The following is a 27,456-nucleotide window of genomic DNA, read 5'->3' as shown; positions in this document are numbered from 1 at the left end:
AATCTCCTTATTACTGGAACAGGAACAGGGGAATTGCTGGACCCCACATTCACAGGATCTCAAAGGGTGAATTTGAAACAGCAAATGCAAATACTAAGACAAACAAACATGTGTGGTAAAATTCACCTCAGAAAGGAGACTTGCAGCAGCTACCTTCAACGGTAGTCATTTCTGTCTCCATCCTACCATGCTACAACATATTCAATGCCTGTTATACATGGGGTGTTGTGAGGTAATCCCTGACCATCTCTGAGAATCACAAGGGTACTGCCAAAAACCACTGCCTCACCAGTGTGCATACAAGTTGAGCAGCACAGCAAACCAAGGTAGAGCATGTTTCCATACTCCTCACTGGAGCAATTCACTTGGGTGGAATATATGGAGGTTCTTAAGGATTCTTCTATAAAACGCCTGTCTGGAAAACTAGAATTTCCAATGGGGAAGCTATAGTATAACCATGAATTAGTTTCACTTGTGTTAACTGTCTGACCATCTTTATGGACTGGCCAGGAAAGCCTTTACACAGTTCCTGTGGTACATTCAGTTCCAAATACAACTAAGCACTTTTATGTATGAATTTAAGAATCTAATCTCTTAAGAAACAGGCATTTTTCCGTTTGCCTTCTCACCATTAAGACCTGTTGTGTTCAGCACACAACTGCCCAAAAATGTGTTAGGACGACATATGGTCAAGCTATAGCTACATGGAAATCTAAGTGTATGAAGTTGAGTTCCCCCATCAAAGGAACAAAGAGGAATCTACTGTAGTAAATAGCCACCTGAGCAAGTTTATAGCCAAGAGGCATTGATGGTCCCACAGATCATAAGGCTGAAGGGAATAACATGATGTGTCAGCCACCTGGCCCCATTTGCAACCTAACATTGTGGAAAAAGGGAGAGGTCTAATTCAGAAAGGAGCAAGACATTAGGCAATCAGTAGCCAAATGATTTGTTATGTAGAAGACTGTTCAAGCAGCAAGACTGTATTTTTTTCTTTTCTCCCTTGAGATGAGGTCTCACTGTGTAGCCCTACCTGGCTTGAAGTCACTATGTAAACCAGGCTGATCCAGAGTGCTGGGATTAGAAGCATATGTAATGACTAGCCTTTCTTAAGTGTGAACCATTTAACAGCTAGTATGTAGCAGCACAATGTGGTTACTGTTGGTATGGTCACATATAACCATCCTTAGCAATCAAAAGTTCAAAGTAAACACTCCCTACTTGTCAGGAAACTACATTCTACTGAGACCCATCACCTGGCTTCCAGATGATTTACTATGTGAGTAGGAAAAGAAAAACTGGTGGTGGCGGGATTGAAACATCAAGGCAACTCGTGGGGTGAGTTAAGTTGTTGCTATGCCTCTGTACTAGTTTTTCCTCCTTTCAAATTAGGAAAGGAGACTCAAAAATTGTTCCCTCGGTCAGAGTGTAGGTGTCTGATGGGGAGCAGTATCAGCCTTGTCATTCACCACTTCTCTACAACTCATCTGCTAAATTTTATGTCCTGACTTTCTTTGGAGGGAGGTCCCGGAGCTCAAGAGAAATCAAAGACCTATTAGTGAGATTCTCTCCCCTAATACACTGCCTCAGTGCTTGTGAAGTGTTGTCCTGTACCTGGGGCTGGACTGTTTACATCAGGATCATTTCTCCTGGACTCTTCAGTAGCAGACCTGATATTTAGTAGTATGTTGTCTTGATTGTTTGTGACTTATGCTGATCCAGAAAAGCCATACTTAATGATGCTTTTGAGACTTTCAGACATACAACGTAGCTCAAAACACCACAAGTAAGTCCAGAAGAACACATTAATAATTACCATTTAATAGATTAACTTGCTTATGTTGCTGAACATAAGGATCTTCACTGAACTGTGCCTACTGCAAAGGTACTACCACAGTACTCTTCAAACTATCTTACAGTAAGCCTTCATGAGCTTTCAGAGTTTATACTAAAAAAAATAAAATCTTTAGCCAGGAGTGGTAGCACACCCTTTAATGCCATGCCAGTACTCGGGAGGCAGAGGCAGGGAGTAATCTCTGAGTTTGAGGCCAGTCTGGTCTACAAAACAGTTTCAGGACAGTCAGAGAAACTTTGCCCCCCACCCCAAAAAGTATCTAAATTTAGATCCTATATTTTCTAAAATCTATTTTGGGTAGAGTAATGCTGGGCATACATATACATAACTTATTTGCTTTCTTGTGTAAAATGTTAGATAGCAGAAAACAATGAATTACAGAAGTGACCTCTCTTGAGCCCACCCCTTTCGGATGGTAAAGCTACACTGTATATGTGGGGGTTAATCCCACTTAATCATCTTTCAAATGCTTACTCAACATTGATCAGTTTTTAAGATTCAGACAAGGTGGCCTATGTCTGTGGCTCAGTTACTCCAAAAGCTGATGTCGAAGAGTGCTTTAACCCACCTAAGTTAGCCTAGGCAGTATAATAATACCCTAGCTCTGTAATAAATAGTCAGTTGCTACCTGGGGTTATGTATTAGTCTAAACTCATCTAAAAAGCGGGACATTGTAGCTCAGTGGTAGGTTGTCTGCTCAGACTTTCTTAAACAACAGAAAATTCAAATACAAGCTAAAATCTTATGTAATAAAGATAAAAATTACAAGCATTTCCCAAGAACTTTGGTTGCAGGGAACAGCCCACTAACTTTTGCAACTCTAACCCATCATTTTAAAAAATAAACCAGCCATCTATGACAACTTCCTTTCCTAATTCTCATAAGTTGAACAAATATGAAAGGGATGAAAACCCAAAACAGCGATGTCACGAAGCAGCAAGTGACTTGGCTCTCTTTTCTTCCCCGCCTTAAACCCATCACAAAGAAATACAAAAGCAAAGCTTTAAGCAGGTGAAATAAAGAATCTACTCCGAGAATTTCTTTTACTTTTCCATTGCAACCATTATTTAAAAATGAGAGTTCACAGACCCCTTGGAGACTCCTGGTGAGGAGTATCTGGTCCTCAAGTTTTCCAAATCCACATAACAAAGCCATTAGCTAGCAAAGCACACACAATAAAATGAAATTCTGATACCACAGATTTGACCTAGAATCAAGTTTCCTCCCTGCCATCCCAAGGCATCCTCTTCTTCCCACACTTCAGCATTAGACAAGAACACACAACAATTTTTACCTCTAAAATAACCAAATCCACATTTCCAAAGGCACAAATATGTCATTTGTTAAACACAAAAGTCCAAAAAGCGGTATTACAGCTCAAAGACATACTTTGTGCAGTTAAAGCATTAAAAGCATCAGCCTTTATTTTGTGACAAGTTTATTGAACAGTATCCAAGACTTCTTCTTTATAAGTGAAAAACTGCTAAACGATGCCACAGTAGTAGGTGCTGGCATGGTGTGTCACACTGACAGCCTCTCGGCTGCACTGGTTTCTAAATTGGACTATAGAACTGCCAATAAAACAGCTGAAGGAAAAAATTTACACATGGCAATTGTGAGTGGGAAAAGTACTCAAAGTGATCACCACCAGAATCTCTTCCCAAAATGGACTTTTTACACATTCTTAACTCATTTTTCCAGTGCTTTCAAACTGAGTGCATTTTATTTTCACACACTTGTACAATCACAGATCCATCAAAATGGAGATTGAGTAAGCTTTTGTGTTTCCTTTTTTTTGTGCAAGGTGACCATTTTCACCCAAATTGGGTAAGCTTGCTTACTTCTATATATATATATATACACAAACTCCTATCATCAAACAGGTCAAGACTGATCTTAGCTACACTGAGTATTACTATCAGTAAGTTTGACATTTCCTAATGCAGGAACTATATTTCACTTAACACTGTTAGATTATAACAAAACCCTAAACAGCCACTAATAACTGTACATCCAAACTAGTATAATCACAAAAAAAAACCTCCAAATTATGTTTATGATCTAAATCTGTCACTGAAGTTCAAGAAAATTTACAAATTTGCTTATTTATAAAATACATTTGTAGGTTTTGCTAATCCTTTAAAAGCAAAAGGAAAAAAAAAACAAACACCAATAGAACTCAGGAAAAAAACATACCTAATGAAAAATATTCTCGTCCATTAATATCAAAGACACCGAAACAGACAATAGAATTTACACGTGAAATTGAGAATACCTGGGTAGTGTTTACAAACACTCTTTGAGCAGAGCTTTACAAAGCCTTCATGCCATACAAACGAAAAGATTATGTAAATTCAAGTCTATACCAAACCTAGTTCTGGAGAAAATTCGTCTGTCGAGAGGTATAAATAGTTTCATAAAACACATTTTCATGGTTATTAAAACAAAAAACTGAAACTTCAATGCCCAGAACAAGATAAAACAATATACTTAGCAATTAGGTCTGTTAATAATCTCACAGATAGATACAAAAACTGAAGTTCCAGAGGGCAGAGCATTTAATTACATTTCACAACAAGCACTGTTGTGACCCAAGCGAATGCAGAACACAGTTCTCTCTGATTTCTACACCAACACTATTTTAATTTATTTAATGAACAGTGAGATCCAAGTTTTTCTTTTTAGCATTTATCTAAGATGTAGAAATAACAATAGGTGCAATTGAGTGTATGAAATATTTAATAAATGTGTAGGAATATACAACCAAAATAAATTGTGAGAAAGAGTAAAAGATTGTCACCTTCCAACAACCAATTTTTCTAAAAGAAAGTCAGCTTTCCAATGGAAAATAACCAGGAGTTGAAATAAGATGCCCCAAGTGGTTCTGAAGTGTTCACATTCTGTCTTTGGAACGAGAAATGATTACTTAACAAAAAACATCACATATAAACATATTGCTTTTTGAGACAGTTATCTATCTGTCGAATAAATTATATCTGTGAGTTACTAAGTGATTCACAATGCAGCCACTTCTTTTCAAAGTCTGCATAATCCGTTCCCTAAACAAAAACTCCATACTATTGCCCTCCAAGACTACAGCAGTGAATAGGTTTTCCACACTTTATCACACAAGGGACTGTTGCCACTCATAACTCGAGAGTTAACGACGAAACTGTATTTCAGTGTTCCGCTACCCTAGAACACCACAAAGGCACTACATATAAACATACATACATGTTTGTGTGTGGTATATGTATATGTGTGTGTACATATACATATATGTATATACAAGAAATGTCTCTTTTTAAAAGCAAATGCAGACTTGTAAATAATGTTGATGTATTTCAAACCAAAGCAAGGTCTGTGAAAGATTTATTTTCCATGATTATTCATTCATCTTCAATTCTGTATATTATGTTAGTATAAAAGTTTTCAAGCATTTTAAATAAAGAAAAACCCTTAAAGAGCCTTAAGTGTCAATAAACAAGATGTGATGAACCAAATACTTTTATGAAAAGGACATTTAGCCAACCAAAGTCTATATGATCCCCTACTTTGGTGCCCTGACTGCCAAAAGGAAAGAGAATGAAAACGCAAGGAGTCATCTCAGTTCTCTCCTCTGATAGATGTATTCTGCATAAGAATATTTGTGAACAGGCTCGTGATCGAACAACTACACCAAAAGCCTCCAAGTTGACAGAATTAAGCACACACCAACCTACAGTCCACCTTAGGGATCTTACATTCTACAACACTAATAATGCTAACAAACTACCAACTTCAACTTCAGTTTTAAATTCCAAGATAGACTGCTCTTTCCTATGGACCCCTTTGTTCCAAATGTCACCTAAAATTGGGACAAAAGCAATTTGCTAAATTAGTCCATCACAATAAGGACTTCAAATCAAACACCTAAACACTGATTACTAAAGTGGTTTCTGGTTTCCCTTACCATCCAAACAATATAAACAATTTTAAACTTACTAAACTAATAAAACTTAGCGGTCAAACCAAAAAAGGCCAGTAGAGGACTCCATAGTTTATTTTTATGGTAAAAGTCATTCCACACAATCATAAGTGTGACATTAGAAATCAAAGTTCAGGGTTATATAGCACAAACCAAGTGTGGAGTTTTTATATTAGAAATTAATTAAAAACCAACGAAGTAGTTGTACTCGTTACAAGTGAGTCAATTAGGCAAACAGCGGCAACATCTGAAGCAGGACTATCATACAGCAAGAACCCTCAAGAAGCAATAAAGTACATACAACGAATCCAGACACAGAGACTTTATTCAATTTTAAAAGAAAATGTAGGTTGTAGACAAAGCTTTGACCCTATAACAAAGCAAATATGTCCAACTTGAAATCAAATTGCAAAAGTAGCCAACTTCTAGTTGTTAGCAACTGGCAAGAGCACCCTCCATGAGCTCTACTCTTGTTTCTATCTTCTTCATCCCATGTGGTATAAAAGAAGCCAATCTAGATTCCTTGATAAGCTTTATATGATCAACAAGTTTTAGAAATGGTTTCTACTGGTATGCCCAAATTATTTTTGGTGTTCCCTCCAGATAGCTTTACTGTAACAAACTGCAATGTTTATTCTGTGGGTTGTAAACAGCCAACCAATGCTCTGTGTTATAGAAACCAATCTATCTGCAATAGAAACAATCCACAGGTTCTAACCTGGAAATACTAGGAAAACAATCTGGATGCATTAATCACAGCAACATGAAGATATACCCTAAAGAACTGATGTGAACGGCTACCCTAAAACAAGCTTTACCTTTCTCGAACCTATAGGCCTATCATTTAAGTCAATGACGGCAGCAGTGGCTTCATCCCGCGATTCAAAGGCCACCATGGCTTCACCTGTAGGCATACCTTTTTCATTGTATTTTAAACATACTGAACCTGGGATTACCTGATAACCATAAAAGAAATCTAAAATTTCATCAATAGATACAGTAAAGGGCATGTTCTGCACCTTAATTATTGTAGGTCCTGGTTTTCCAGAGCTAGCTGCAAAGCCAGGGGGACCCCCAATATGTATTGGGCCAGGCCCAGGCCCAGGCCCAAATGCTGGAGGCCCGCTCAAATGCCCAGGAACGTTTCCAAGACCAGGGGGTCCATTTCCAAAACCAGGAGGAGCACTTAAACTACCAGGGCCATTTCCAAAATTCTGAGGGATCCCCCCAAATCCTGACGGGCCACTTAAATTATTTGGTGCACCTCCAAAACCTGGAACTTCCAGTCCTAGGCCAGGCAAACCACTGTTTCCAACTGAAGGCATAACAGGCCTAACATCACCAAAGGCACCTCCTAATCCTGGAGGGGGAAGTGGTGGTCCAAAGGCATTCGGCCCACCAAAATTACCAGGGAAGTTAAATGGCGGCCCATTATTGGCCTCCTTCGATCCTACAGTCAAGAAGACATGCTCTTCTCCTCCTGCAGTGGGAATGCCAGCACCGGGCATAGCAGGACCAGGTATTGCGGCACCAGGCATTGCGGGACCGGGTATTGCGGGACCAGGCATTGCAGGACCAGGCATTGCGGGACCGGGTATTGCTGGTCCGGGTATTGCTGGACCGGGCATTGCGGGACCAGGTATTCCGGCACCAGGTATCCCAGCACCAGGTATTCCGGCACCGGGTATTCCAGCGCTGGGCATCCCAGCACCAGGCATTCCAGCAGTGGGCATACCCGTATTAGGCATTCCAGCACCTGGCATTCCGGCACCAGGTATCCCAGCACCGGGTATTCCAGCAGTGGGAATTCCAGCAGCAGGCATCCCTGTACTAGGCATCACTGGTACTGCAGGATTACCTGGAACAGGAATCTTTAAGCCCTTTTTTCCTTGGGCTGGGGGATTTTTCTCAATCTCTCGCATATCTTCTAGGGTAACTATATGAACAAAAGCTTCTCTCCCATTCAGCTTTTTACGGTGTAAGTGTTCAGATTTACGAGCATCATCTTCAGTTTTAAATTGAACCAGTGCTTGCCCTAGACCTTGCCCATTATTATCAACAAGAACATGTACAGCATTCTCATCCACTGGGATTCCTTCTAGGAACTGAAGAACGTCCATCTTGGTAATGCTGAATGGAATGTTTGTTATATGGGCACAGACTTTGGCAGAACTGACATCCCCCTCTGGATTTAACACTATTTCCCTCTGGTCATAGCTGAAGTTCTGAAGTCGTTTTCGAATCATATCTATCTTTTCTAGCATACCTTTCTTAGTAATTGGATGAACTTGGATAAAGCGATTGCCCATGTATTGTTTATGACGGCACAGTGCAGCCTTATAGTCAGCATCATTCCTGAATTCTACAAAGCCTTCACCAGTTGCTTTCCCATTGGGTCCATAAGCTATATAAATACTATCTTCCACAATATCCAACTTCTTAAAAAAATCAATGACATGTTTGTTTTCAGCTTCAAATGGTAGCCCTTTTAAGTAAACACAAAAACCAGCCTCATGTGGTGATCTTGACCGTGACCTTTTCTGCCCACTGGGCGATTTTGACCTTGGAAGTGTCTGTGGAGGGGGATGGGCTTGTCCAGAAGACCCCATACTTTGTTTAAAAGTGATATGACCTCCAGCAGCTACCCACTGTCTCTCTGTGGCAGGACTGACTTCCACATAGCGTTGAATCATCAGCATTCTGTTCCGTTTCAAAGCTTCAAATGTATCTTGAGGTGAGAGAAACTTAACCAATCCATTCCCATTATTTCGACCTACGTGATCTTTTAACAAATGTACTGCATCAACTCGAAGCCCGTGGAAAAACTCTCTGACATCATTTTCCATTGCAGAAAAGGGCATTCCATGCACACTCACATACAAATCATCAGGGTTGATGGGAAGTGACTTCACGTTGCTTTGAGAGTTCATCTGGATAGGGTTAACAGGATTTAATGGACCCAGAAACACAGGGTTCAGATTATTGTTCAGACTCATAGGTGCTCCAGAGCCATTCATTCCAGCAGGTAGAGGTGCCACAGGTGGTGGATTCAAGGGTGGCATGCCTGACATGGGTGGCAATGGGTTAATAGGTGGCACCGAAGGGACTGGGGGAATGGGAGGCACAGGAGGCACAGGAGGCAATGTTGGTACTGGAGGAGGAACTGGTATTGGGGGAATGGATGGCAGCGGTGGCAAAGATGGCATCGCTGGGATTGGAGGAATTGGTGGTGGTGGGACCGTGTTCATTGGAGAAGCTGTACTCGGAATGGTTGAGCTGAATGTTGGACTCCCAAACGAAGTCCCCATACTTGGAGGAGCAGTTCCTACGCTGGCTGTGGAAAATGTCTGTATGTTTTTGCTGCTCTCATGAACAGAAGTGGTAGCAGTAACTACACTTGGCGAAGGATTATTAAAGTTGGGTGCTGTTGCTGGCAAGTTTACCCTGCTGCTCATCCCTGAGCTAGGTGGTGGTCCTGATCTACTAGCATTTGCTGGTGGTATATCTAAGTTGGCAGTTTCAAAACGCCTACGACTCAGTTCAATCATATTCTGCATTTCTGTTTTACTACTCAATAACAGTGTTACTTTTGACCCTTTAATTGTACCACCTGTGCGCATCATACCAAGCCTTGCATCTTCATCAGTGGCAAAAACGATGAAAGCCTCACCCAGTTCACCCCCTACAATATGCACGCCCCCATCAGGGATGGTCAATCCAGAGAAGAAGTGGCGAATGTCCATGGTCCCCGCCACAATTGGGAGACCTTGCAAGCGGATGACCACAGCCATGCTGCGCTGAAACCACACACACCTGCAGATGAGAAAAGGCAACGGCCATGTCAGACTCCTTTTTATTATACCAAGTTTTTAGTTGCAAGAATGACCAGCTACCATATTATCCCACAAACATTCCCTCAAGCTATCACAATGTCTTTAAATCATTGAAAGATGCAATAAAGAGGTTCAGTTCAAGACTCAAAAGATTCAAGAAAAACTATAGAATAAAGTCACCATAAACATTATTCAGAGCACTAAACTTTCAGTGAGATTTAGAAGAAATGCATAAAAATCTACAGGGGGGAAATCATACAAAGGATGCATCAAAAATTAATACTTAAAACTGATTTAGCCTCTTCCTTTAAAACATTACAATTTCATAGTTATAAGAGTGATTCTTTATAAGACTCAATCTCAAAACCCAAAAGAAACAGAAAACTGGAATGTTCCTGGATTACAAATACCTAACAATAAAGTAGGTTCATATCGCAAATGAAAGACATATCTCAAATGTGAAAAGCATTCACAAGGACTTGAGTTCAATCCTTAGCACCAGAAATCACAAATGATAACAGATTCCATATTTCGTAGTAAAACACTGAATTTGTTTTATAGTTTTATTAAAACAAAGAACTATCTGGGGTTGCAGAGATTATTCAGTAGGTAAGAGAGCACTTTCTGTATGTACAATTCTAAGAACATGAGTTCTAGCCCGGAATCCACAAAGTGTGGCTGTATACATTTGAAACTGCCTAGAATCCCCAACTGTCAGTCTAGTTCCAGGTATAGTAAGAGATATCTATCTATCAAAAGAATAAGGCAAAGAACAATGGAATACCTGACATCATCTTTCAGCAATTACCTGTACACACAGGCTTATTTATGTGCACATGTGTACACGCACATGTGTGCATGCGTGCACAAACACTATTTGAATTTACTATAAGCAGAGTTAATACATATTAAGAATCCAAAGAAATACTAAATATAATAGCCAAAATCTGAGTTAACCTGTACTTATTACCCTAAAGTGGAACCTATCACACCATTATTCACCATGGCTATTTAACCAAATCTCAGGTCCAGTGAGTGATTCTACCAAATTTTGCATTGAACAACAACTTTAACCAGGCAGTGGTGGCACACACCTTTAATCCTAGCACTCGGAAGGCAGAAGCAGGAGGACCTCTGTGAGTTTGAAGCTAATTTGAGTCTACAGAGTGAGTTCCAGGACTGGCTCCATAGCTACTAAGAAACCCTGTCTCGAAAAACAAAAAAAACTTTAAATCTTTAAAAACAAACAAACACCTAGGGCCAGACAGATGGATCTGCTTTTAATTCCAGCACTTGAGAGGTAGTTTTCTGTGGGATTGAAGCAATTCTGCTCTACATAAGAGTTTCAGGCCAGTGAGGGCTTCATAGTGAGAATCAGTTTCAAAGAAACAAACAAAATAGATCAGTTAGTAGAATGTTTGCCTAGCACTCATAAAGTTCTGGGATCCATCCCCAATTCCCCAAAAGCTCAGAATGGTGGTGAATGCAAATTATCCCAGTACTTGAGAGGTTGAGGCAGGAGGATCTTGAATCCCAGAGCAGTATCATAGATTACATATTAATATACAATTCACAACTAGGGCCTCTGACCCAACTTAACAACTCCTGTTGAATCTCTTGTTGCTCACTGATCTCCTAGCAAAACTTGACTCAAAAAAATAAATAAGAGGAGGATAGGGAAGGGTCTCGGTGAGATGGTTCAGCTTGCTACCAATATTGAAGACTTGAGTTCTTCATCATCATCCCCCAGGAGATGAATAGATGAATTAAGGGAGAGAATCAACTTTTAGACACACACACAAGTAAATAATTGTAAAATAATAATAATAATAATGATGGGGGGGAGGGATATGGGAGGCTGTGGCGGGGAAGAGACAGAAATCTTTAATAAATAAATAAATTAATAAAAAAAATAATAATGAGGTTCAGCTGGAGAAATGGATCAGCAGTTAAGAGTGTTCACTGCTCTTGTTGAGAAACTGAAGCCCAGGACCCTCACAGTAGCTCACAACCACCTCTAACTTGGTTCCAGGACATCTGATGCTTGTCTCTGTCCTCCATGAGCACCAGGAACATGCGGTACACATATATACATAACAAAATATTCACATACATAAAGTAATTCTTTAATAATAGTAAGAGGGCAGCACTTGGGAGGCTGAGGCAGACAAATTTGGCTATGGTGGCCTACACTTTTAATCCCAGCATCCAGAAGTCAGAGGCAAGCAGATATCTATATCAGCTTGGTCTACAGTGAGTTCCAGGACAGTCAGAGCTAAATAGTGAGATATCATAGCCAAAAAAAAAAAAAAGTGTAGCAACAATATGGGCTGGAAATGTAGCTTAGTTGGTAGAGTGCTTGCTTGGCATCCATGAGGATTTTGGTTCAGTCCCATCACCTCATTAACTGCGTACTGAGTATGGAGGCATATACCTGCAATCCTAGCATGGGAGAGTTAGTCACAAGAGGATCAGTCTAAAGTCATACCTGACTACTTGGATACACAGCCAATTTAAGGTCAGCCTGAGCTACATGAAACTGCTTCAAAATAATAATAAGGGGACTGGAGAGATGGTTCAGTGATTAAGATCATGTGTTCCTATAAAGAACCCATGTTTAATTCCCAGCATCTATGTAGTATAGTAGCTCACAAACACATAGTTCAGGGGTTTCAACTCCTTCTGTCCTTGCCAGGTGCATACACATACATGTAGGCAACCATTCATACACATGAAATAAAAATAAAATTTTAAAATAGGGGTAGAAAGATAGCTGAGCAGCTCAAACTGCTCTTCTAAGGAACCAGAGTTCAGTTCCAAGGAGGAATACAGCTGCTTTTTAACGTCAGCCACAGGGGCTCTCATTCATCTGGCTTGCACAAGTACCTGCACTCATGTGTACAAAGCCAAAGACATACATAATTTAAATCTTTTTAAAAGATTTTTATTTAAATAATTTTTTATTTTTTTTAAATGTTAAATTCTTTTTTTTAATATTTATTTATATATTTATTATGTATACAATATTCTGTCTGTGTGTATGTCTGCAGGCCAGAAGAGGGCCCCAGACCTCATTACAGATGGTTGTGAGTCACCATGTGGCTGCTGGGAATTGAACTCAGAACCTTTAGAAGAGCAGGCAATGCTCTTAACCACTGAGCCATCTCTCCAACCCTTTAAATAATTTTTGAAAGTTTCACCCAAGTTTTTTTTTTTTTTTTTTTTTTTTTTTGGTTTTTCGAGACAGGGTTTCTCTGTGGTTTTGGAGCCTGTCCTGGAACTAGCTCTTGTAGACCAGGCTGATCTCGAACTCACGGAGATCCGCCTGCCTCTGCCTCCCAATTCACCCAAGTCTTAATCTGGTATCAAGACTTTCAGCCGGGCGACGGTGGCGCATGCCTTTAATCCCAGCACTCGGGAGGCAGAGGCAGGCGGATCTCTGTGAGTTCGAGACCAGCCTGGTCTACAAGAGCTAGTTCCAGGATAGGCTCCAAAACCACAGAGAAACCCTGTTTCGAAAAACTAAAAAAAAAAAAAGACTTTCAAATATGTATTTGGTGTAGGAGGTTCTTCTGTCTATGTGTTGCTTTCATTGGTTGAATAAAGAAACTGCCTTGACCTTTTGATAGGGCAGCCCTTAGATAGGCAAGTAGACAGAAGTGAATGCTGGGAAGAACAGACAATGAGACGCCATGAAGCTCTTGCCTGAGACTGACGCTGGTTAGAATTTTTCCCGGTAAGCAACAACCTCATGGTGTTATACAGATTATTAGAAATGGGTTGAATCAAGATGTGAGTTAGCCAATAAGAGGCTAAAACTAATGGGCCAGGCAGTGTTTAAATGAATACAGTTTCTGTGTGATTATTTCGGATGTAAGCTAGCGGTGGGGCCTAGGACCAAAAGCAGGCCCTCTTTCCATTCAACATTTATTGACTGATTGTTCCTGTTGCCATTGTGGTACCTGGTAGCATTAGCATTTCAATATTTTTGTTTTTTTAGTTGTTTTGTTTTTTCAAGACAGGGTTTCTCTGTGTAGCTTTGGGAGCTCTCCTGGAACTCACTCTGTAGACCAGGCTGGCTTCAAACTCACAGAGTCGCCTGTCTCTGCCTCTAGAATGTTGGGATTAAAGGCATGCGCCACTACCGCCTGGCTGCATCTAAGTTTTAATGTTTTCTACTTCAGTAAAAGAATGGGAATCAAAATTTGGGGATTAGAAAAATGATAATTTGAAACTAATGTGATCAATCATGTTTTAAATATAATCCTATTAAACTGGTTCTGAGACCTCAGGCAAATTTTAATTGTATGAGACCTGGTTTAATTACTTATCATGTAAGAACATTAGAAAGGACAAGGTTGCCTGCTGTAAGTTCTAAGGCTTATGTAAACCTATGGAAGGAATTCTTCAATGTACAAACCCTAATTTAATGTAATAAAATCTAATTGAATCACAATATTATAATTACTATACAAAATAGAAATATATTCTTTGGTTTTGATAGGTTATTTTTTCCTATTTGTTTCTACACACACACACACACACACACACACACACACACTCACTCACTTCTTCTCTGTTTACTTTGAGACATGGTCTTACTAAGTAGCCTTAGAAAACCTGGAACTCCATAAGGAGACCAGGCTGTCCTCCATCTCAGAGATCCACCTGCCTCTGCCTCTACCTCCTAGGCGCTGGGATCAAAAGGTATACCATCATTCCTGGTTATATGTTCTATTTTAAAATTTTTTGAACAACCAAAACCACAAAAATCCACCTCACTGTTTACTATTATCTGAAGAAATTTCAAAACTCAAACAAACATAATCAAACAGGATATTTAGAATCACAATCTATTTGTAGACAGTTAAGAGTCACTGACCTTTGCATCTTAGGACACAAGCAGAACCAACACAATGAAATGATGACAAATTCTGCCTGTTAACATTCTTACTGGTTTGTCTAGCCTCTCACCTCTTTGACTACGCAAGTATGACTTCCTTTTTTGAGATAGGGTCTCTTACACTGGCTGTATAAACAGATGACCCTGAACTTCTGGATCCTCCTACCTTCATCTCCTCAGTGCTGGGATGTGCTACCTAATACCCAGTTTAAGTGATACTGGGAATTTAGCCAAGTTGTGCTTGCTAAGCAAATACTTCACCAAACTGACTTATTCCCCTAGTTCTCACAAAATTATACAAAGATAAAAAGCAATCTTCAAATTTAATCAAGAATGATGGACTAGCAGAGAGAAAATATTCTGTGAGTCCATCATAAAGCACTGAAAACGGGTGCGATGAGTAAAGCTTTTCAGGTATGGACTTCAAGAGTTAGCAAGAGGGCTGGTAAGATGGCTCAGGTAGGAAAAACCTGAGTTTGATCCCTGGGATCTACATGGTAGAAAGAGACTTCTGACTCCGGCAAGTTGTCCTATGACTTCCCCATATGTGTCACTGCAAGCACCAGCACACGCAAGCACACACACACACAACTAAAAAAGAAATAAGTATCACCAATAGACTTTCTCGATTATCTATTTAGTAGGTAATATGAAAGTTTATCAGACCATTTCCAAATAACTGAGTCAAGTTTATATTTCTTACTGAGTATGAAACATTTAAGTGCAAATTGTGATGGAACTCAAAATAAAATTTATTTCAAAATAAAATGTTCTACCACTTTCTATGAGAAAAACATCATACAGAAGTCAGGTATTCAAAACCTGAGAAACAGATACTTTAGTTTGCAATTAAAGAATAAGATGAGAACTTTAAATGGTCCCAAGAACACAGATTAAACACAAGCCTAAATGACATTCACAGTAAATTTTTTTTTTTTTTTTTTTTTTGGTTTTTCGAGACAGGGTTTCTCTGTGGTTTTGGAGCCTGTCCTGGAACTAACTCTTATAGACCAGGCTGGTCTCGAACTCACAGAGATCCGCCTGCCTCTGCCTCCCGAGTGCTGGGATTAAAGGCATGCGCCACCACCGCCCGGCTTTTTTTGGTTTTTCGAGTCAGGGTTTATCTGTGGTTTTGGAGCCTGTCCTGGAACTAGCTCTTGTAGACCAGGCTGGTCTCGAACTCACAGAGATCCGCCTGCCTCTGCCTCCCAAGTGCTGGGATTAAAGGCGTGCGCCACCACCGCCCGGCCAACACAGTACATTTTTAAGCCATATTAAGAGATTAATTAAGTCTTCGGTACAATGCATCCACAAAAAAATTTCAATTATTAATAACCTGCCTAAAATTGCCAGCTGGAAAAGGGCTGGAGAATCAAACCAAGCAGAGTACAAGACTTGCTCCTAAAGCTATCTGACTAGAAACATTGTTAGATTTTGAAAAGCATGAAGGGGCACCTGCTACTCTGCTACTAAGTATCTGCATGATAGGAAACCTTAACCTGAACTTGAGTCTAGCTTGTTCCCTTCAACAAAAAGATAAATTCAATTGCTAAGGTTTAAAAGTCACTCTGTAAACTATCACCTAACATCTATACCTGTATTTCTAGGGAATATTAATAACCATACCAAGAAGCACTGTATTTACCATCCATCTATAATGCTACGGAAGAGGGCACGAAGCTTACTGTCTAGTAATAAGAAATGCATCCATGTAAATAAAACAGACTCTCAGAGGAAACAAATACTCATTCCACCCTCTCTCCCAGATATGCTTCTAAGTAAACACACATACACATATACATACAAGCACACAGGTTACTACATCTTCTTTCTCATTTCTTGATAAGATATCCCATTTTATTTTGTATAAAAATAAGCCTATTCAAAATCTCTTACCTTGTAAAACAAGAGATGTATTTTCTTAAGAAGTAGAGGCCAAGTCAATCCTGTGGGCAACCAATTAAAACCAACTTTTAGACTGCAATAGAGAATAAATGAAGGCAAAAATCAATGCAGGAAACAAAACACGCACAGGCCACACTGAACTGTACACTATGAAAGAGAGTAAGTATGAAACCAGCGGAGTACTGCATAAGAATGTATAGTTTTTTTTAAGAAAAGAGATACCAAAGACCCACACATTTTTAACGTGATACTGCTTTCAAGTCTGAGAACCATTCTATCAAGACTATGCCATCAGGTATTTATATAAAGAATATGCCATATAGCCAAAAAAATAAATATAAAAATAGTACTAAAGCTCAGCGCTTCGAATGGTAACTGCTTTTTAATCACTTAATGATTATAATTCAGAAAATTCCATAAGTCTATTAATATATTCAACCTCAACTTATTTTCCTAAGTTTTCATCAAACGTCTAATGAAAGAGCACAAATTTACATAGAACAATTCCTGGACAAACTGTCATCAGGTCGGGGATACTCACAGAAACCATTGCAATTACTCTTTCAAATGTATTACCTTTGCATCAAAATATCACAGATCACAATACAACTGAAATACAAGTTCTGTCTCTGAGCACTGATTCCACTATATTCAACACATGAGATTTCTTTCAACGTAATTCCAAAAAACCTTGTTTAAAAAATTGTCTAAAGCATATCTGTAACCTCAGCATCAGGAGGCAGGACTAAAACACTACTAAGTCTGAGACTACATACTGAGTTCTAAGTGCAACTTAAGCCAACAGCAACTCCATCTCAAAAATATTTCTCCAGTAAATGTCATAGTACATAGTAATACAATAATATTTTCCAAAGCACAGACAGAGTAGAAGGGTACTTATCTTTCAGAATAATTTCTTCCAAACTAGTGAAGCTACTAACAATTCACAAGCAATACATACAACCAATTGACTGTATTTTTTTAATTCAATGTTTTTATGTTTATGGCTGTACGTATGTATTTATGTATGTGCACCATGTGCACGCCTGGCACCTAGAGGCCAGAAGAGGGCTTCAGGTTCCGAGACTGGTGCTACACACAGCTGTAAGCCACTATTCGGGTGCTGGAAATCAAACCCAGATCCTCTAGAAGAGGAGCCAGTGCTGAGCCCTCTCTTCAGCCCCCTAATTATATTTAAAAGAACATTTAAAAATATATTTTAATTAATCTTTTTTGGAGGGGAGAGGGTGAAAGCAGTCCTTGACTGAATAAAACCTAATATATTTTAGGCAAGCCCTCTACCCTGAGCTCTATCCTCAGTTCAAAGTTTTATTTCAAATTTCTCAATTTACTGTATGTAAGTATGCATGTAATGTGTGTGCGCACATGTGTGCATGCCACAAATTGCATGTGAAAATTACACAACTCTGAAAATTGGTTCTCACCTTCTACCATGTGGGTCCCAGGGCTGGAACTCAGATTATCAGGCTTGGATATAAGTTGAGTCATCTTATCAGCCCTATTATTTTATTTTACTTTTTAAAATCAGGCTGGTGATCCTTCTGGCTCAAATACACTAACTGTTCTTTTTGTTTTGGGAACAAGTCTCAGTTACTTCAACCTAGTCTCAAACTCAGTAAGTAGCTGATCCTCCTGTCTCCACTCAAGTGCTAGATTACAGGTATGTGCCACCAAGACCCACTGAAAGTTTGTTTTGGGGAAAGGTCTCACCCTGTAGCCCATGCTGGAATTATAAAGCATGTGCACCATTTTTTAAAATAGTACTTAAAAAAAAATCTGCTGGGTGGTGGCAGTGCACGCCTTTAATCCCAGCACTTGGGAGGCAGAGGCAAGTGGATCTCCCGGTTCGAGGCCAGCCTGGTCTACAGAGTGAGTTAGTTCCAGGACAGCCAGGGCTACACAGAGAAATCCTGTTTGGGGGGTGTCAGAAGATCTTGGGTTTCAGTACTTGCCTTCCACCTTGAAAAATGGCTTTTTTTTTTCAGCTGCAATACTTCAGGCTAGCTGGTCCATGAACTTCCCAGGACTGTCTCTACCACCCATCTCCCCATAGGAGCACTGCAGTGACAGATGTCACTACCTCTTTTCTCTTTACATGAACTCTAGGATCCTCATGCTTCCAGATTTATACACTGAACCACAGTTTCAAAGAGTCATCTTTAACTTCAGAGAATAAGAAAACCCTACCCACTCTCTCATATCTGAATGATACTGCTAAATTATTTGAGAACAAGTAAGCCATAGTAGTAATTTTTATCACCAAAAATAAAACAAATTAAAAAAAATTTTTTTGGGGGGGTAGATTTGGAAACAGGGTTTCTCTGTGTAGCTGTGGAGCATGTCCTGGAACTCGCTCTGTAGACCAGGATGGCCTCAGAGATCCACCTGTCTCTGCTCACAGAGTGCTAGGATCCTGAGTTCAAAGCCAGCATAGACTGCATAGGAAATTCAAGTCCAGTACGATATAATGAAAATCCCGTCTCAAAAAAAAAGGGGGGGGGATAGGAACAAAGTACAAGGTATGGGCCTGGGGCATATCTTCCACATAGTAGGGAACTGAGGTTTCTGGGTTTTTTTTTTCCCTTTCAGACACAAGACATCCCATGAGAAGGACAAACTTAGGTCAGCCAGTTACGCCCAAAGGGAACGCCCTATATCTACAAGGTTCCAAGAATAAGGAAAATTCTTATTACATCAAGAAATGATCTCAACAAATGTGTAGTTTAATTTGTGGTATCCAAGTTCCACACTATCGGAAACATCCCTATACCAAGGAGAATTATACACATCGGGGTTTTTGGTTTTTTTTTTTTTTTTTAGTCCTGGAACTCACTTTATAGACCAGGCTGCCTTCAAAAGCACAGAGCTCCGCCTGCCTCTGCCTCCTGAGTGCTGGGATGAAAGGTGTGTGCCATACCGCCCACACATCAGGACTAAGTAACAAATTACAGAACCTTTTTTATCACAGCTTGTCCTTCACAAGTAAGGCAAATGGAAACTGAAAACTGCGGCACTTTTGTTTCAACTCACTTTGTAAAGACCAGTTATTTTTATCAGTTCAAAAAACTATTTCTATTATTTTATGTGTATAGACATACCTACATCATATGCACAAAATACTGGCAGAGGTCAGAAGAGGGTGCCATATCCTCTGGAACTGGTGGTACATATGGCTCTGGGCTACCATTTAAGTTCTGGGAATTGGACCCTGGTCTTCTGGAAATATATATATATATATATATACTGCTGAACTATCTCTCCAGCCTGAAGACCACAAACAACAGAGGTAGCACTGTTTTCTAAGAGTCTGCTTATTCCTATGTGCTAAAATGTCAGCTAGTGCCTAATTGAACACAAGATCCGAAACTAAAAAAAAACTTTTCCTACTCACCCGAAGCTCTGGTAAACTTTGGAAGCACATGGAATAAAAAAATTTTATGCAAAAAAAAGTATTAGACCATATGTGGTGGTATGTGCCTTTGATCCCAAAGCTCGAAGACAGAGCCAGGTGGATGTCTAGAATTTGAAGCCAGCCTTGTCTATAGAAGTTGTTCCACACAGTGTGACCCTGTCTCAAAAAAGATAAAAAAGGGGGGCTGGAGAGATGGCTCAGCGGTTAAGAACACTGACTATTCTTCCAGAGGTCCTGAGTTCAATTCCCAGCAACCACATGGTGGCTCACAACCATCTATAATGAGATCTGGTGCCCTCTTCTGGGGTGCAGGTATGCACACAGGCAGAACCCTGTATACATAATAAATAAATAAATAAATAAATAAATAAATAAATAAATAAATAAATCTTTTAAAAAAATAGGTATCATAGCTAGACAATGTGCATATGCAATGTTAGCACTTAGGAGGTGGAAAAGACTGAGAGTTTGAGGTTGGTCTGGACTAAAAGAGGGACTCTTATAAATATACACATTTTTATATGCATATAAAGTATAGGGACAGGGCCAAAAGAAAACTGACCCCAGTTTGCCAATGATTCGTTGGCATAGTTTAAAAGACCTAAAACAAGCTTGTTTAGTGTATTTTTCACTTCATTTCCTAACAGATGTTGCTTCAATACAGCATATACAAACATAAATATAAGCATTTGCATATTATGACAAGATAAACCTTTTTTTTTTTTTTCCGAGAAAGGTTTCTCTGTAGCTTTAGTACCTGTCCTGGAACTAGCTCTTGTAGATCGGGCTGGCCTCGAACTCACAGATATCCACCTGCTTCAGCCTCCCAAGGGCTGGGACTAAAGACGTGCCATCACTGCCCGGCTTGACGAAATAAACTTTATTTACCAACTACGCCAATTATTTGAAACTTCAAGGTAAAATGTCCATCAACAAACCTTTCCATTACTAAGATATAAACTAAAAGTTTATAAAGGTATAATAAACTAAAACTACAGCTTTTCCACTCTGCATCAGGCATCACTCTTCACAGGAATCAGGGTAAAGCAGAGCTACATACTTAAGATCCAAAAGAAAGAAAAATCCCAATAACCCCTGAATTATTCACCTCAGAGACCAACAACAAAGTTTCTATTATAACTGGCACAATGTTATCATAGACGCCATGAAACCACACTTCATCCCCTGGAGTTTTTTTTTTTTTTTTTTAAATATTTATTTATTATGTATACAATATTCTGTCTGTGTGTATGTCTGCAGGCCAGAAGAGGGCACCAGATCTCATTCCAGATGGTTGTGAGCCACCATGTGGTTGCTGGGAATTGAACTCAGGACCTTTGGAAGAGCAGGCAGTGCTCTTAACCTCTGAGCCATCTCTCCAGCCCCCCCTGGAGTTTGTCCCCATCACCAAATAAAATACACTGTAGATCCTGGGACCATTCTTATTAATATAATTTTCTGACACTGATAAAAATGTATAATACTAAATTTTCACATGAACTTTCTATATAGTACTCAGAGGCAGTAAATCAAGACATTTGAAATAGGATGCCCCTCCTGCCAAAAAGATTTTAATAGTTATTGATACCAACAAAGTGTCCTTTTTAATTCATTTATATTTCAAAACAAAAATATTGCTTCTAGCCTAACTAACTATATCTACTTTCACTGTGACTTTAAACTTAAAATTCAGCAAACCAAAGGGTACATAGGTGGTTGGTAGTGAAACCGCTAGAACTACAAGTGAAATTCTTTTTTCTGTGTAGTCTCTAACCTAAGACTTTAAGCAAGCATTCATTTTTATGAGTTTTATTCATTAAGAATAAATAAGCAGACTAGGCCTGGTGAGACCAAACAGGCTGCTTTTCCAGAGGACCTACATTCAATTCCCAGCAACCATCTATAACTCCAGTTCCATGGGATCTGACAAGCTCTTATAGCCTGAGTTCAGCAGGCATGAACATGAAACGTAAGACACACATGTAGGCAAAACACCCATACAATTAAAAACTAAAAGTATGCTATGAGTTAGATTTTAAACTGGACACTGCATTTTTAGGGAGAGATATCAAAAAGTATATATTGTGCAATCAATTACTAACAACATTTTCAGAAGAAATCATTTACTCAAACTAAATATTGCCAGCCAACTACTATCCCGGTGAATCCAGACGCTTAATAGTTCAATGTTAGCCTAAGCTACCTAACAAGATTCTATCTCCAATGAGGAACAAACAAAAAACAATCAAATTTCCACAAATCAAACAGTGACGTGGCTTTCTGCAAACTGGAGTAAGACTATATCAATGCTGGCACTGGATTCTAGTATCTGACCCACGGTATAAAGCACAAGTATAAAAATGAAGTTTTATACCTAAAAATAGTACCAAGAAGTCCAAAATTTTCAATATGCAGTCGATCAAAACATTCAACATGTCACAAAAGAGTAAAAGAAGCCTGGAGTGTATTGCTAATAGCCTAGAACAATAACCAGTGGTTTCTAAAGCATCACATATTCACCTGACGAATTTGAACATAAAATTGAAATTATGCATAACAACCCAGAGTGACCAACATTTAATCAAGTATAAAGTGATATAAAAATGCAACACATTTTGATAAACTACCCAATACACACTAAGCCTTGTGAACTCACCTAAACACAAACATTTCCTTCAAAAATTGCATTAAGATAGTTATGTGAACAGTTCTTCAAACTTTTAATATCCTTAGATGTCCAGACACAACCACTTTCCACCAAATCCAAAAGTCTCCATCTCGACAAAAGTTACAAATTTCAAAAACAAGTACATCAGTTTTATATTTCTATTAATTTTAATAAATATCTTCGTAGAATTTTTCCAACTGCAAATGCTCTTTAACACTTGCTGTATACGCTGGTTACCAAGGTCTCGAACAATTTTTGTTTTTTAAGACTGAGGTTCACCAAAAATTACATTTCACACTTATCCAAGAAGTCTGAAGAAAATCCACTCAATCTCTCCCTTCAGTTGCCATCCTAGTTTTTCCCGCCAGGTTATGAAGACTGGCATCAACTTAATCTTAAAGACCATAAGACGATTCCTGCCAACTGCACACACACACACACAGTCATCTGCGACTCTAGGCTTCAAGAAGGCTTTAGGACCCAGAATGCTGCAACACGGCCTGGAATTCTCTACATACACTTTCTACCAGAATGAATGAGTCTTTTGCACTGAATTAACCCTGAGTAGACCACAAGGGAGTCCTTCAAACTTTTCACTATAAAATGAACACACGAGCCCACTCGCTTACCAACGGGCACCCAAACCCGCTACCTTACTCTATCCCTCCCCCCATCACTAACCTGCAGCTCCTAAAAGGCCTTTCCCCACCTATTTCACGCGGCTGCAAACTAGCGCCACCAACCTTAAGACAGCTAAGGCAGCCACCCTCCCTCCTCCCTGTGGCTCCTCCCCAAAGGTGCAGGGAAGGTGCAGCAGGTAACAGCCCCTTCCCTATTTGGGGACCAAGGACCTGCCATGCTTGCTACAATTCTCATGACTTCCCCACCTCCTCCTTAGATACGGGGCGGCACCAGAATCCCCTACACTCCCTAGGAGGCCCCTCCTCAGCGCTGGACGTAGGAAGCACTTCGCTGCAAGCCCCTGCACCTTCAAGTCCTGAAGGTGACCGGTTCCCGGCCTTCCAGGAGAGCTTCCCCCCAGGTGACCCTAACGTAGTTCCCTTTTGCTGGCCGTAGGCCACTGAAGCCTCTTCGGGGCAGAGGTGGAAGTTAAAACCTCGGCCCCGTTTGAAGCCCAGGAAACCTTCCCCATCCTGCGTGCAGGCGTTATCATCGCAAACCCCCACCCCCCCGCCCGGGTCGCAGGCCGCGGGGCCGATTGCCCTCTCAAGACCACCGGGGCGTCCCCGCTACCGCCTCGTCCCCACTTCGGCACGCCGGCTCCACCTCTCGCATCCTCGGAAGCCACAGAGTGTGAGCGGCACCCCAGGACCCCCGCAGCCTCGGAGAGACCCCTTTGTGTTGGGCGCTCGCGGCCGCGGGCTCCGAGGCCTGGGAAGGCCCCGCCCCGGGGCACCAAGGAGGCGGCTCGAGCCCCGCACAGCCCCGCCCGTTCCGGGGCTGCGGGAGTCTTACCGGGGAGAGCTTGCGCGGCACCAGTACCCAGACCCGAGTTACCCCCCGTGCGAATGCCTCAGCCCTGCGGCCGATAGCCCCAGCCCGAACGGCTTCCCGGAGCCCACTGCAGCCAAGCACCTCCGATGCCTCCTCACAAAATGGCCGCCCGCCCGCTCGGCGGCTCCGCGTTCCAGGAGGGGGCGGGGCGCCGCGACGTCACGGTGGGAGACGCAGGCGCGTTGAGGTGGGGGGGGGTAGGGGAAACCTCGGACGCTGCAGGTTGTTGTGGTGAAAGGAGGTCTTTTAATATCTGGTGGTGGTGGCGTTTGCTCCCTAGCCAGGCCTGAAGCTAGTGTTTAAGGTTCTTTGCAGGGCTTTGTGCAGACTGCCTTAGTTCTTTGAGCATTGTGAAAGGAGCGGAACAGTGCCTACATTGCAGACTGTCTTGGATTAAACGGACCAATATTGTAACTTTGATTAGGAACTCTGCGACAAAAGCTTGATTTTTTTTTTTTTTAACTATTGAAAATATTAGGTCTTCGGGCAGGAGAGAAGGCCCAGTTGTTAAGAGCGCTCTTATTGCTCTTCCAGAGGACTTGAGTTTGATGAGCCCCATTGGGAAGCTCACAACCACCTATAACTCCAGGCACTGAAGATCTGAGGCCTTCCTCTGACTCCCAGGGCTCCTGCACTCGTGTGCACATGCCTCCTCACACAGACATTAACAAAAATAAAATCTAAAAAGAAGTTAAAAATTATTTCAAGGAGCCGGGCGGTGGTGGCGCACGCCTTTAATCCCAGCACTCGGGAGGCAGAGGCAGGCGGATCTCTGTGAGTTCGAGACCAGCCTGGTCTACAAGAGCTAGTTCCAGGACAGGCTCCAAAACCACAGAGAAACCCTGTCTCGAAAAAACCAAAAAAAAAAAATTATTTCAAGGACTGGAGATGGCTCAGTGGTTAAGAGCACTGGCGCTTCCGGAGGTCTTGAGTTCAATTCCCAGCAACCACATGGTGGCTCACAACCCTCCTCAATGAAATCTGGTGTCCTCTTTTAGCCTGCAGGAATACATGCAGACACAACACTGTATATATAATTAAATAAATAAATATAACAAACTTTTTAAAAAAAATTATTTCAACCACCAAGTGTGGTGACACACACTCTGAATCACAGCACTTAGGAGACAGAAGCAGGATCACTATGAATTCAAGGCCAGCCTGATTTACAAAGAGTACCAGGACAGTCAGGGGTATTACACAGAAAAACCCTTTCTCAAAAAACGAAAACAACAAAAAAAAATATTTCATTTTTTTTTAAATATTTATTTATTATGTATACAATATTCTGTCTGTGTGTATGCCTGATAGCCAGAAGAGGGCACCAGATCCCGTTACAGATGGTTGTGAGCCACCATGTGGTTGCTGGGAATTGAACTCAGGACCTTTGGAAGAGCAGGCAATGCTCTTAACCTCTGAGCCATCTCTCCAGCCCCTCAATTTTTTTTTTCTATGGTGGCCCAGATAATCCCCAGTGATTTGATTATACAGGTAGTCCTGGGCTGCCCCAGATCCTGTCTCAAGAATATATATATGGCTAGGTGTGGTGGCTCGTGCCCTTAATCACAGCATGTCGGAGGCAGAGGCAGGCAGGTGTCTGTAAATTCAGTGCCATCCTAATCTACAAAGGGAGTGCCAGGGCTGTGTATTCAGATTTTTCTGGCCGGACGGTGGTGACACACGCCTTTAATCCCAGCACTCGGGAGGCAGAGGCAGGCGGATCTCTGAGTTCAAGGCCAGCCTGGTCTACAAGATCTAGTTCCAAGATAGGCTCCAAAGCCACAGAGAAACCCTGTCTCAAAAAAACAAACAAACAAACAAACAAAGATTTTCTTTTCTAGGACTGGGGATCTAGCAGACAGTAGCCTGCATGACTAGCATGCACAAAGCTCTAGGTTTGCCACAGGCACCCATAACTAGATGGAGTGGCGCTGCCCTGTAACTCCATCACCTAGTAGGGGAGGCAGGAGAACTGGTGCGAGACCCCTGCTGCGAAGGCTGACGACCGGAGTTTAATCTCTAGGAACCGTGTGGAGGGAGAACCGATTCCTTTTAGCTGGCATCTGACTGACACACATGTACTGTGGCGGGAAGATGCACACACAAAACAAGTGAAAACTTAACACTTCTTTCTCATGCCTGTCATCCGTTGCACAGGAAGTCTGAGGCCATCCTGGGCTACATGAGACCTTGCTTCAAAACAAACAAAACTGAATGAAATTTCAATTCAGGAATCTTTGTTTAATTTATCCATAAAATACATCTTTTTTAAAAATATTTTTTTTATTTTTATATGCATTGATTGGTGTTTTTGCCTGAATGTATGCCTGTGTGAAGATCCCTGGAACTGGTGTTACAAACTGTTGTGAGCTGCCATGTGGGCGCTGGGAACAAAACCTGGGTACTCTGAAAGAGCAGCCAATGTTCTTTTTTTTTTTTTTTAATATTTATTTATTTATTCTGTCTGTCTGCAGTCCAGAAGAGAGCACCAGACCTCATTACAGATGGTTGTGAGCCACCATGTGGTTGCTGGGAATTGAACTCAGGACCTTTGGAAGGGCAGGCAATGCTCTTAACCACTGAGCCATCTCTCCAGCTCCGCAGCCAATGTTCTTAACCACTGAGCCATTTCTCCAACCCTTCATAAAATATATCTTTTTTTTTTGGTTTGGTTTTTTTGGGTTTTTTTTGTTTTTTTGTTTTTTTGTTTTTTTTTTTGGTTTTTCAAGACAGGGTTTCTCTGTAGCTTTGGAGCCTGTCCTGGAACTCCCTTTGTAGACCAAGCTGGCCTCGAACTCACAGAGATCCGCCTGCCTCTGCCTCCCGAGTGCTGGGATTAAAGGCGTGCACCACCACCACCTGGCTTCATAAAATATATCTTAATCTTAATATTATCTGGTTACAGAAAAAAAAAACTCTTCTCGGATTACTATGGACCTAGTCCTCATCAACCCTCATACTCACCTCCCTTCTCCCTAACTGTACCTGGTATTTTTTTTTCTTCTTTTTGGGGGTGGGATGTTGAATTCCTTTGACACAGGATCTCCTGGAGTTCAGGCTGGCCTGGAACTATGCAGTCCAAGATGTCCTTGGATTTCGGATCCCTTTTCCTCAAACTCCCAAGTGTTAGGGTTAAGGCCTGTATTGACACACCCAACTTTGTACTTTGTATCTTTTCTTTAAAAACTGGGGACTGAAGGCTGGAAAGATGGCTCAGATGGCACTTCCTGATCTTCCAGAGGTTCTGAGTTCCATTCCCAGAAACCTCATGCCAGCTCACAACCATCTGTAATGAGATTTGGTGCCCTCTTCTGGCCTGGAGGCATGTATGTAGGCAGAACACTGTGTACATAACAATAAATAAATACATCTTTAAA

General features: G+C 40.9%; 2 protein-coding genes across 8 annotated transcripts in view; both read right to left on the bottom strand.

Annotated features, from left to right (window-relative positions):
* Positions 1-24,162, bottom strand: part of Cpne1 (copine 1) — a 41,516-nt gene extending 17,354 nt beyond the window's left edge. Inside the window, exons 1-2 of one of the 6 annotated variants that reach the window (XM_057781385.1) lie at positions 24,041-24,112; positions 16,455-16,504 (exon numbers count right to left, since the gene is read on the bottom strand). Coding sequence is in view for 1 of the 6 variants with exons in the window: in XM_057781382.1 (XP_057637365.1) it covers positions 23,852-23,860 (9 nt within the window). In the remaining 5 variants the exon portion in view is untranslated. Of the gene's footprint in view, positions 1-9,492; positions 9,631-10,749; positions 10,772-16,454; positions 16,530-23,851; positions 23,874-24,040 lie in introns of those variants that run through there. The other 5 variants (XM_057781384.1, XM_057781382.1, XM_057781383.1 and 2 more) reach the window with 5 other exon arrangements.
* On the bottom strand, positions 3,292-24,094 carry Rbm12 (RNA binding motif protein 12). Of its 2 annotated transcripts, XM_057781380.1 has the most exons (3): positions 24,041-24,094; positions 16,455-16,536; positions 3,294-9,635 (listed from the first exon to the last, which is right to left on the bottom strand). In XM_057781380.1, the coding sequence occupies exon 3, from the start codon at positions 9,611-9,613 to the stop codon at positions 6,620-6,622; it is 2,994 nt and encodes a 997-aa protein (XP_057637363.1). In that variant the 5' UTR covers positions 9,614-9,635; positions 16,455-16,536; positions 24,041-24,094; the 3' UTR covers positions 3,294-6,619. The 2 variants fall into 2 exon arrangements, with proteins under 2 accessions (XP_057637364.1, XP_057637363.1); XM_057781381.1 differs by lacking the exon at positions 24,041-24,094 and having other exon boundaries at positions 3,292-9,635; positions 16,455-16,498.
* Positions 24,163-27,456: the final 3,294 nt, after the last annotated feature.

The sequence above is a fragment of the Chionomys nivalis genome, chromosome 9 (assembly GCF_950005125.1).
Source record: "Chionomys nivalis chromosome 9, mChiNiv1.1, whole genome shotgun sequence".
Classification (NCBI taxonomy): domain Eukaryota; kingdom Metazoa; phylum Chordata; class Mammalia; order Rodentia; family Cricetidae; genus Chionomys; species Chionomys nivalis.
The sequence above is the reverse complement of the archived record's forward strand: the minus strand, read 5'-3'. Positions and strand labels throughout refer to the sequence as shown.